This window comes from Elgaria multicarinata, chromosome 6 (genome assembly GCF_023053635.1).
Source record: "Elgaria multicarinata webbii isolate HBS135686 ecotype San Diego chromosome 6, rElgMul1.1.pri, whole genome shotgun sequence".
Lineage (NCBI taxonomy): Eukaryota > Metazoa > Chordata > Lepidosauria > Squamata > Anguidae > Elgaria > Elgaria multicarinata.
This window is the reverse complement of record NC_086176.1, coordinates 108,446,422-108,458,315: the sequence shown is the minus strand read 5'-3', so window position 1 is coordinate 108,458,315 and position 11,894 is coordinate 108,446,422. Positions and strand designations below refer to the sequence as shown.

Sequence of the window (11,894 nt, the reverse complement as noted above, 5' to 3'; positions counted from 1 at the left end):
GACACTAGAGGCAGGGCATCAAAGATCTTTGCCCCAACCCTGAACTCTTTCCCATGCCTTACTACTGCAACAGAACCCATGTACATGCAACTGCAATAACTGTGCATTCTTTTCTTGCTTATCCCTGTCTCCCCTTCCTGTTTCATCGGAGTTTTTGGATTGTATGCCCTTCGGGGCAGGGATCTACGCTCTTAGACTTTGTAAAGCTCCATGCCTACTGTTATTGATAGATGATTGGCAATGGAAACAGTAGGCATATAATAAACATTAATTCAGAAATATATGTATGTTGCCTTTCCAGACAAAAGCCTCCTGTACAGGGATGCAGAAGTGGTCGTGATAATTACAGTCCTAGAAGTTTCTTCCTGAGTGTTCAGAGGACCAGGGATTCTTAGGGTGCAATCCTATGCATGTTTAGATCGGGGGAAAATTCTACAATTGGCTGGCAGGGGTTATGCTGGGAGTTGTAGGACTTTTTTTCTGCCTAAACATGCTTAGGATTGCACCTTTAAGAGTACAATCTTATACATGTCTACTGACTTTTGAGTAGATAAGTCTGATTGCTTTCAAAGAGGCCTACCCCTAGGTAAGTGTGTATAGGATTGTAGCTTTGGAAAGCTCTGGAGTTTAACAGATACTGCATATAGGCTCCCTGCCTGCATGTAACCACACGCAGACCCACCCACCCCAAACTAGCCTCCCCAAACCTGGTGTCCTCCAGATGTTTGGGGGCTTCAACTCCCATCAGCTCATACAGCATGACTAGTGATCAGGAATTCTGGGAGATGTAGTCCAGAACATCTGGAAGGCACCTAGGCTGGAGAGTATGCACTATACCCCCTCCCCTTCTCAGTTACCATAAATTCTGCAATGGAGAAACTTATGAACTGGCTTGGATCAAGGATTCCGAAACAGTTTTGTTCAGACTGGGTAGTTTGCATACTGGGAGGGCATATTACCTATTTTCAAACTACCGTATTTCTTCGATTCTAAGACACCATCGACTGTAAGACGCACACTAATTTCAGTACCACCAACAGAAAAAAAGCTTTGATTCGAAGAAACAGTAAACGCACCCGCGATTCTAAGACGCACCCCGTTGATGTTTATATGGGGGGGGGGGGGGAGCGAGTCTTAGAATTGAAGAAATACAGTATAAAGAATCTTGTGGCATCTTTAAAGACTAAGATGTACTATGTTGAGATTTCTCTCATGTAACTTAAGAGCCAGGATTGTCTGCAATAGAGCACATACAACCATGTGAACATTTACAGCATCATCCTATTGCATGATTACCTGACAGTATCACTGTGAAGTTCACTAGGGTATAATCAAGTAAATCACTAGATCTGTCAAGATCAATTGGAATATGCTATCTCCCCCCATAAGATTACAATCGTTTTCTGGAAGGGCTAATAAGTTGCAAAATGAGAAGAATTCCACAAGTGCAGCTTACCACAACACATTACTATAGTAAATGGCAATGGTTCATGTGTTGAATCTTTGCCTGTCATGCAGCTGTTAAAGACATACAGCTTTTCATAGGTGAATGTAAAGTTGTTTGAGAGGTTTGTTCAAAGTGAGATTTAAGAACAGGTTTCTACCTCTGGATACATTCTATGCAAACAATACTAGTCTATCAATGTAGGCTTTCATGTTGGAAGCTGTTGCTGGCTGCAGCTTCCATATAATCACACCCGGCTAGTCTTATTCATTTCAAAGGTGGGCAATTTGGCCAGTCCAGGGGCATTCATCCCTGTAGAAATTGCCACCACTGCACCTCCTTTTAAAGCAAAATTGTCCTGCTCATGCGCCTTGTTTTTAAGGAAAACCCCTTTTCGAGACACCATATTGCCATGTTGACTGCCCGTATCTATTTGAACAGGGCTGCTACAAGACGTTTTTTTACAGCTATACTATTTAAACATTAGAAAAACTTGAAAAACATGCCACCACTTCCCTTCGTTCAATGTTCGGCTGAAGCTTCTGCAGGCAGGAACTTACCCTTAAGACTCTGTAAAGCTGGCCTTCACGGAAGATAGATCTGATATTTGGGACTCTCAAGACACCCCTACCAACAGTGGCAAATCATCAGGAATGCCAGGAGGTGGAAGTCCTAAATAATTGCACATCTACTTCCTCCCCCCACCCCCTTCAGCTGTAAGCACTATGCACACCAATGATGGCACCCGCCTTATGGAATGCCCTCCCCACTGAAATTTCCAAGGCACCAACTGTGGTGTATTTCAGGCACCTGCTAAAGACCCGTCTCTTTCCCCAAGCCTTCCCTGACCAGTTGCATTGCCCAGTTAAATTGTGTTCTCAGTTTTGGTTTTAAATATTTTAAACATTTTGACTGATACGTTTTTGTATTTACAATCATGTAATTTTACTGATTTTTATAAACAGCTTAGAAATATTTTTAGGTATGGGAAGTGTATATAAACTGATTAAATAATAAACAATAAATTTCTCAGTCTTTCAATTTAAAGCCTGTCTTTAAAGGGTGCATTTAGGTCTTTATCCTAAAGGACCTTTAGAACTGAGGTGTGTATTAACTTAAAATAGACATTTCCAATAACTTCAACTTTTCCAAGCAATTGTACATTCTACAGCAGTCATTTTAGTTCTTTCTTTGGATATATTGTCTGCCAAAACATTACTCAAGAAATTAATAGTGATAATTTGGGTGTAGGTCTTTACATTTCTGTATAGAGCTACGAGGACCTGAATGGCCACTTCCAATCTTGTGTAGTGATTAATGTACAACTTTTGAGTTCACATACAATAAAACTATGAAACACACTGAATTGTCTTACATAACTGTTTCAAGCAGTCTACTTCTCAGAATTGTTGTGAGGTTGCAACATTGCTGCGGAGAAAAAATATTTGTATACTGCTCTATAACACCTATCAAACTGGCCTTTAACTGATCAATGGCTACTAGTCCTAATGGCTAAGTGAAACCTCCGGTATCAGAGGCAGTTACACAGTATACACTAGTTGCTGGGGAACATGGTTGGGAGGGTGCTGTTGCACAACGTCCTGCTTGTGGGTCCCTGGTCAACAGCTGTTTCGCCACGTGGCCATCTTCATTATAACAAGCCACGGCTTCTCATTACACCTAAATAAAGCCATTGTGGCATTCCTGGAATATTTGTTAACACACGATCACTGACAAATAGCCCACCAATTGATGAATTGACAATATTTGAAGAGCCAATTGACGAGCAAGCCAGTCTCAATTTATTAATTTATGTCCCACTCACACACTCAAGGAGTAGGGAAATGGTATTTTACAGCTCCATCCAATGCATGTTTATTTAGAAGTCCATGTTAAATCTACATGGGATCACATTGTGGATATTATTAGTTCAAAACACCAAACTTCAAAATAATTGAGAGGAACCAATAAGAGTGTAACATGTATCTTAAAAATACTTTTGAAATATTAATATTAAAATTGAAGATATGATGAGTACTGCACAAACTTATTTGAAATAAAAAAGGAGCAACTGCACACAGTTAACTCCAATTTTTATGTTTATTTATGAACCAAATAGATGTTTATTCCCGAGCCATCAGTTTCTGCTTCTTCAGTTTCTTTTGAGATATCTGGGGGGGAAAATACATCAAATCAATATTCATTCACCACAAATATCACAAACATTTAGAACGCAGGAAAATAACAACCACCTTTACAACACAGTATACTCTAAAGGAATTATTAAATGTACATCACAGCAATGCCTTTTTCTATTAGCAAGTCCAGAGAAGTTTCAGGAAAAAGATCTTGCAACAGCAGAAATCAAATCATACTTTCACAGTAAAACTCAAATTATATTTATGTATGAAAATTTGAAGCTTGAAATTTCTGTGCTTTAATTTCCATTGCAGATTTGTTTAATCCAGGAATTGTGGGAGGACCAAAGTGCACAAAGGGTGTGCCAGTTCCTATTTCAATGAACAACCTAAGAACGCATCGTTCCTCGGCTGTTTCATAATGTCTGAACCCAGAAACTCTGAGTTGTTTATAGTTAAGCAACCCACAATTAACCCAACGGTTTATTGTTGGATTAACTCTGTGTTCTTTAAACAAATAAACACAGGAATTGCTCAGTGTTGTGCAAACTGGGTCATAGTTCTGCTGACTACAAAAAAATACTTTGTAAAATGTTTGCAAAAATCAATCTTAAATACTGCTCTGAAATGGTTGCCTCGTCACTTAAGTATACCTTAGAACACAATCCAAAATACACTTAGCAGGGAGAAAGTACAATTAACATAGTGGGATTTACTTTTTCATAAATATATGTAAGATGTAATTTCATTAAACAGATTACTTTGAAAAAAGGCAAATCAAGTTCTAGTTATGCCAAGGTGCCATGTTGTTGTTTTTACACATTGACAAAAGTTCCTTCTGCAGATATGCCAACAAGTTTCATACCTTCTTCTTTTGAGCAACTTCCTCTTCTGGCTTAGGTACAATCTGTTCCTTCTCTGTGAGAATCATCTCAATGTGGCAGGGAGAACTCATATAGGGGTTGATGCGACCATGAGCTCTGTAGGTTCGCCTGCGCATTTTGGGGGCTTTGTTAACCTGAATGTGCTCAATTACCAGAGAATCTACATCCAGACCCTGGGGGATAAACATTTTAGAAATTTCCCATTACAATCCCATCAACAAAGTAGCTTTATCTAGTTAAAAGTGAATCGTAAACTTTCCAAAACTACACCTGAAGAGTTAAACTGAATGGAATAATGGAATGGTGAATACTTTCCAATAGAAAATCTAATACACAATCATAGTGGCTCAGAATCTGCATTTGTTTCATGATTATTCCAAAGGTGTCCTAAGATAGTCATCATCGCCACTAAAACCCACTACAATTTCTACATTCTACCCGATAAGCCAAAAGCCTGGTTCGCGTGACTGCCGCAGTCCACCATGGCTAGCGGCCACTGTGAATATTTAAGCTGTGGCAGGTGGTCCCAGCTTATCGTCTGAATCCAACAAGGGGAGGTTATTGTCGTAGTTAATAAACTGCCCACAACCCATGGGCTGTTTTGGGTAGTTGTTTGTTTAACACAGCAACAACCCACCCTGTTCAGACATCACAATAAACCATGGCTACTAGCTGCTGCAACTTGAATATTCTCAATGGCCATCAGCACATGCCACAGCCCATCACGATTTAAGTAAGTTACAGTAGGATGTGGCGATCGTATGAATCGGCTCAATTTGTCTTCCATTTCTTACATTAACCTCAGCTCTCCCACTAAATACTGGCTCATCTCCTCTACACCAATCACACTGAGCAAAAGGTCTCCCATCCTATTCAATATGGTCTCAATCAATTACTGAAACTATTGCTCCGTTTATTCCATCCAAGCAAAACTCTTGGAAGTGGTCATAGCTTAGTGGCAGGACACATGCCTTACAAACGGTCCCGGGTTCAATCCCCAACAATTCCAGTTAAAAAGTATCTCAGGTACCAGGACTGGGAAAGACTTTGAAAAGCCAGTTGGAATTCTACCAGACATCCTTCTTGCTCTGTTCTGCTTCTGAGTTGATTATAACACTATTATTCTTGCCCTCTTATTGTTTTTGCTAGTCAGGTTCCCAACAAACAGTAGCAGTATTTTAGAGGAGAGAACCTTAATGCAGAATGAAACCTAAGCAACAGCACAATACTCTCCAATATGAACCAACATGTATTTAATTTTACCTTGAGCTCAGCATTGCTCTCAGCATTTTTGAGCATGTGCAGAAGGAACTCAGCACTCTTTTTTGGCCAGCGCCCCTGTGTCCAGCCCCACTGCTTAGCCTGTAAGATAAAGAGTTTAGTGTGAACTTTCCTTTAAATTAAAATGTTCACATGCTTTCTGTTTTTTTTTTGTTTCTCAGGCTGCTCAGAACCAGACTTTATTTTCATGGTTAATCCAAAGGTGTCCTAAGAAAGTCATCATTGCAACCACAGGCATGTGTGGAAGAACATGAAAAGACTTGTGAAGACTCGTCACAAACATATTCTATCCAAAGAACTTTATAGCTAGTTTCTACTCAAAATGGGAATAAGGATTCATTAAAGACCAAGTATTATTTCCCTGATACTTTCCAGTATCTCCAAAATTCCTATATGACGATTGTTAGCAACTAAGTCAAATAGTAAAAATAACCTGCTGCTGAAATAGGCCATTTTAGCACTAGACTGACAGGACAACAATGTAGCCGGATCGTTTTGAAGCCTGAAGCTGCTTTATCCCATGTGCACCAAGTGGCAAACATACTTTTTGTATTGTGTCAAGTATCATTGAGGCTTCCATTTTTAACATTAGCCATAATCAACAGCCTTCTTAAGTCTTTTCAAATGACTATTCCTTGCCCAACTAATATTCTCATCACTAATAACTGAAATGAATAACTACTGAGAAGTTTTTCCTCAAACTGCTATCGGTTGTCATCAACACTCACCACCACCCCATTTTCCAAATCCATACCTGAGCACACCTGCCAACCCCACCATTGTAACGACGGAAGGGAACACACTGCTTCTTAAGGGTCACATCCTTCAAATATTTGGTGGCTTTCCGGATGTGCATACCCTTGATAGCTTGGGCAGTCTCACGTGTGTTCTAAAGAGGGAAAAAGAAGAATTCCATAACTGCCTGTTTTTCTGTCAGGTATACAGATTTCAACTGCAAAGCTGCCTACTTGGGCACAGCCCAAAGCCACTGTCTATAGAATGAGTCTAAGCTTGTACAGCCATCAAAACTAATCCAGGTAAGTAACTGCTCAGATCCACTTAGTTGTTTTCATGGTAATTCCAAAGGTGTCCTAAGCTGGTCATCATTGCAGTTCTCAAATACATATCAGCTCTGCAAATAAAAATAAAAAAACAGATCCCCCCATCGTTGGTACTAAGAATCTCACACTGATTGTTCGAATGTTATCTTAAAACAGGACATCTGATCACAGCAAGATATATATGTGGATAATGTAAAAAAATAATTATTTATGACTCTTCCTAATCCCAGAGCTTTCTGGGAAAGGATTTAAATATAACATCAAGCTTTCCCCATTACAATAAATGGTTGACAAAATGAAAGAGTTGAACAGGTGTCCAGTTTTTGACTATCCTTCTTTGACCAGCTTAAGTAGCAAAGGTAAAAAAAAATGTGGGCCCTGGGCCCTCCCCTCTGTCAACCCCATATCCTCTACACCAGCGGTCCCCAACCTTTTTGGCACCAGGGACTGGTTTCGAGGAAGACAATTTTTCCACGGACCAGGGCGAGGTGGGTGTGGGGGATGGTTTTAGGGCCCCCCGGTTCCCCCCCCACACTCCAGCATGCTGGCTTCATTTCGGCTGGGTGGGCGCCCAGCCGAAGCAAAGCCAGGACACTGGGGCGGGCAGCTTCGGAACGGCGCGCCCGGAAGTTGCTCTCCCAGAGCGGCTTCCGGCCGGGTGCGCTGTTCCAAAGCCGTCCCACCCCACCCCAGCATCCTGACTTCACTTTGGCTGGGCAGGCGAGATGGCACCCCACGCCCAGATATGCTGGGGTGGGGGGTGAAAGCAGCTCACCTGCACAGCCCGGTTCCTAACAGGACACGGACCGGGACCAGTCCGTGGCCTCTACACCTCAACTCCCAGGTTTGGAGCTGGAAAGGGCAACCTCCACTTTCAGGTGCTTTAGGCAAAGAGCAACCAGGCAAGCCAGCTCAACCCACTCTTTTCTCTTTCTGGAGCAGTACAGAGTTGCCAAGAACTTGCTGGCCTGGCCAAGGAACTCTGTTAATGCAGCAACTGGCAATGCAGCAGTTAAGGAACCCACAGCCTTCTTTCTAAATGTGGAGCTGTGGAGAGGTTGGGAAGTCTTGTGTGACTGCCTGCCTACCTCTGCAGCTCCAAGGTTGGGAAAAAGGCTGGAGTTTGTCACTGACCATCATAAATATGTAAGGGGAAGCATTATATATAGATTTTTCTTCAGTTCTTTTACTTTTACTTATTACACAGGCAAGGATAAGATAGGACTTTCAAGAAACTATCTGTAGTCCCAGGGCATGGTCTTAACCTGTGGTCAGTGCCTGGATGGCAGACAATCTAGAAACTAAATGCACCCTGCCTTCCTCATGGAAGGAAAGCGGGATATAAATGTAATTAAAAAATAAGTTGGGGGAGAAGAAGGCAGTTACTGGAAGATAATGTACTGTCTTGTATATGACAAACTAACATTTGCAGAACCCCTGATGTTTATAAAAAGCAATGTGACAAACTAGGTTTAGTCCAAGATAATGACTGCACCAAAAGTTATATCCTGGTCCACACCTAAAACATTTGTGGGCAGGAGAGGAATCAAGATTTCACATACCTTGAAGTGGACACGAAGGTTGGAACCCCTTGACTTGCATGCTATAGGGGGGAAAAGAATTCGAAAGTTTTAGTCATGCATGAATTCTTTGAAGTATGCACCTGAGAATGAACTCTTTGAAGCATGCACCTACTTACATTTTGTGGGGTTCTCTGGATCAAGCGAGTAGCGGACCATTTTAAGAGGTTACCTAGGAAGAATTTAGAAAGATGTATATTTCAGAGTTGCTGCAGTAATGTATTTGTACTCTCTCAAGTTGACTGAGATGGTTAGAGAAAAGCTGCTCAGAAGTCCTAGTATTTTCATGATTTAATCCAAAGGTGTCCTAAGAGAGTCATCAATGCAGCTTCTATTTTTATAACAAGATTTTCAGACTGTCCTCAAAGCTCTTTTCCCCTAATAATTCATGTATACAGAGAATTCAGTGTCTCACTTCCTCACATTTTAATTATCACAGAATCAGTATACTGCAATTAAGGGTGTAATCCTATGCATGTTTAGACAAAGAAACAAACAAAAAGTCCTAAAACTCCCAGCATTCCCCAGCCAACTATGTTGAGAGTTGTAGGCCTTTCTAATGTCTAAACATGCATAGGATTGTGCCCTAAAACAATTAAAAGAATGTTAGAAGTGCACCATTGCTTTTCAGAGTGATCATGCTGCTCATTTTAAGTACAGAACCAACACAACATCTCACTAAAGCCATAACACAGCACTAGATGGTTCACAATAATTTCACATGGCCGTGCAAAGGATGAAATACCAACCCCCTAACTCCTTACTCAGCCTCCCATCACTGAAGACTTGCATGAATCATACTATAATACAGGATATATCTTATGTCAACCTTAGAATGGATTTGCTTAGCAAATGGTGCCAGTCCAGCACAGAGCTGAAGAAACAGCCAGTTTTGATCAACTTTTACCCAGCCCTGTTAAAATTACTTTAAACAAGTGTTATTACTTCTTAGCCTATTACATTTCAGAGCTTCTCAGTTCCACACGACTACCCCTCCAGAAACAGGATCGTTTGTGTTCTAATTATGGATCTTTTAGCAATAACAACCCCAATGAAGCCTCCGACATCTGTAGAACCATTGGGGGGAGAGAAGACACGTCTTGCATCAAGGCTTCACTTCCTACCCCATTAATACCGTTTGCCCCATGATATTGCAAAGCTTGAGTTCTGCTTTCAAGCTATCCAGGTAGACCAGCCTTCCACCACCTGGTGCCCTCCAGATGTTTTGTGACTTCAATTCCATCAGCCCCAGCCAGCACAGCCAGGGATGCTGGCAGTGGAAGCCACCAACTTGGGGGAACCAAAGCAAAGGCATCCTGACCTTTTACGAGGACTAACTCGCAAGAAACCTACACAATGCCTCCTCTTCCCAGGTCTATTTCCCGGGCCCGCTCTCTCTTCTGTATCCCCCGCCGCCTGCATGTGGTCCTAAAGCTAGAGCTTCTACATCCGGGGTTTTCAGAGGTTCACAACAGCGGCCATTTTTTACTGCCTCGACACCCGAACCCCCCCATTTCTCCATCTCCTATTTTCCCCCTCCCACAGTCTAAAATACATAAATACCGCAGCGATCGAACTGCTACAGGCTTCCCCTCTCCATATGGGGCAGTCTCCGGGGCCCCCATGGCGGGATGGTAGCCCACGGTGGCGGATATCAACCAGGGCCCGACGCAGCTCCATTGCACTCACCTCAGATCGGCCACTACCGCCGGGAAAAGGAAGAGCAAAGGATTCTGGGAGGAACTCGTGTTACTTCCGAGTCTCGCGAGATCTCGTCACAAATCCGGATTTGTGAGTAAGGGACCGTGGGGAAAGTGCGTAAGTGAGAATAAAACGCAGAAGATGCCAAGGGGCAGTGAGCAATGTTCCTTTCATATGGAACACGCAGAGGATAATACTGTATTGCTATTTATACTTTAGTTATTAACTGTTGTGATGAAGAGGAAATTTCACCAGGTTCCCCATATATACAAATGACACCTGTTGAAATTTCCTTTTCTGTGCAACTGTTAAAGATACAGGAGCCCTGTCCTCCTTTTCATATGGTCACCCTAATGTTATTTTGACATTTATACCTTGGATTTCTATGATAAAATCAAACTCAAGGCAGCTTACATATATGGATGTAGGGATATTTGATTTGCTTTTGTTGAAGTTTTTATATAATCTCTTTTATTTTTAGAAAGCTGTATTTATACATATTACATTTCACATGTATTAACTGAAATTTATTATTATTATTATTATTATTTATTTATATAGCACCATCAATGTACATGGTGCTGTACAGAGTAAAACAATAAAATAGCAAAACCCTGCCGCATAGGCTTACATTCTAATAAAATCATAATAAAACAATAAGAAGGGGAAGAGAATGCACCAAACAGGCACAGGGTAGAGTAAAACTAACAGTATAAAAGTCAGATCAACATAACAGTAAAACAAAACATTAAAACAAAGAAACAACAAGCAAATTCCTTATTCAAAGAAAATTTTATTCACAGCAATTAATGCAGAACACTGTGTTATAAAATGCTGTATATTGTCAAGAAACTAATATAAAATATTAGCTTAAATACCTCGACTCCCCCCCCCAGTCTGATCTATGCTTCCTCAGAAGTCAGTCCCTTCTAGTTTAATGATGTTTACTTCCAGATAAATGTGTATAGGATTGCGGCCTTAGCATGCTGGCCTTAATAACTTTGTTAGGTCAAGTTCAGAAATAGTAACTATTACCTTCATGGCTGAACAAGAATCTGACTTTCTCACATCCAGATCCAAATCTCTAGCCAGTGCATTACATGAACATCAAATATATCATTATTATTTCAATTTATGAATCTAAAGCTCTCAGGGCAATATACATCATAAAGACAAATACAATAAAACCACTGATAAAATACATGGGGTCCCCTGCATGCAAAACATTTGCTCTACCACTGGCCTATGGTCCCTCCTCTTAAAGCACCTTAAAGTCATATGAAGAGTTTTCCTGATAAGGAGGATTTAAGCAGCAATGCATGAGTAAAAAGGGGGGGGGGGAAACCCACCGGGAGGAGCTGTCTGATACTCTCTTGACCTTTTGACAAACATAATTTTAGGTGCACCAGCAGAAATTATGCATCATTCTTCAGCACTCTTTTATTTCCATTCATCAAGACAAGGTGAAATTATTATTATTTGTTTATTTACATTTCTATACCGCTCCACAGCCAAAGCTGTCTGGGCGGTTTACAAAGATGAAAACATTAAACATTCAAACTCGATATACAAAATTTTAAACCCTAGAAGCATAAAAATAGACAAAATAATGAAGACAATATACATTTAAAAACAACTTTAAACTCTCAGCCAGGTCTAAAAATAGATCAGGGGTCAATTAGAAACTCAACGTATGCTGTTAAATGCCTGGAAGGTCTCGGGCAAAAAAGAAGAGCGTCATCACACAGGGGGAAATGGTGTTTCCTTACTGTTGCTTCTCCGCCCCCGCTTTTGTCCCTCAATAC

General features: G+C 41.0%; 1 protein-coding gene and 4 non-coding genes across 5 annotated transcripts; all 5 read right to left on the bottom strand.

Annotated features, from left to right (window-relative positions):
• Nucleotides 1–3,525: 3,525 nt before the first annotated feature.
• RPL17 (ribosomal protein L17) lies at nucleotides 3,526–10,151 on the bottom strand. The gene is made up of 7 exons (XM_063128260.1): nucleotides 10,078–10,151; nucleotides 8,508–8,560; nucleotides 8,371–8,411; nucleotides 6,502–6,636; nucleotides 5,730–5,828; nucleotides 4,448–4,639; nucleotides 3,526–3,615 (listed from the first exon to the last, which is right to left on the bottom strand). Exons 2-7 carry the CDS (start codon nucleotides 8,545–8,547, stop codon nucleotides 3,568–3,570), a joined length of 555 nt encoding a protein of 184 aa, XP_062984330.1. The 5' UTR covers nucleotides 8,548–8,560; nucleotides 10,078–10,151; the 3' UTR covers nucleotides 3,526–3,567.
• LOC134400985 (small nucleolar RNA SNORD58) lies at nucleotides 4,809–4,874 on the bottom strand. Its single transcript, XR_010025617.1, has one exon. It is a non-coding gene; the product is annotated as a small nucleolar RNA SNORD58 (small nucleolar RNA).
• Nucleotides 5,909–5,975, bottom strand: LOC134400984 (small nucleolar RNA SNORD58). The gene has a single exon (XR_010025616.1). It is a non-coding gene; the product is annotated as a small nucleolar RNA SNORD58 (small nucleolar RNA).
• LOC134400987 (small nucleolar RNA SNORD58) lies at nucleotides 6,792–6,859 on the bottom strand. The gene has a single exon (XR_010025619.1). It is a non-coding gene; the product is annotated as a small nucleolar RNA SNORD58 (small nucleolar RNA).
• Nucleotides 8,650–8,716, bottom strand: LOC134400988 (small nucleolar RNA SNORD58). Its single transcript, XR_010025620.1, has one exon. It is a non-coding gene; the product is annotated as a small nucleolar RNA SNORD58 (small nucleolar RNA).
• Nucleotides 10,152–11,894: the final 1,743 nt, after the last annotated feature.

Excerpts from the sequence above, each read along its gene's own strand:
- RPL17 (XM_063128260.1), bottom strand. The coding sequence starts at position 8,547 with ATGGTCCGCTACTCGCTTGATCCAGAGAACCCCACAAAAT. Across the intron at positions 6,637-8,370 it reads ACCTTCGTGTCCACTTCAAG|AACACACGTGAGACTGCCCA; the intron begins GTATGTGAAATC and ends TTCCCTCTTTAG. Across the intron at positions 5,829-6,501 it reads GGGTTGGCAGGTGTGCTCAG|GCTAAGCAGTGGGGCTGGAC; the intron begins GTATGGATTTGG and ends TTTATCTTACAG.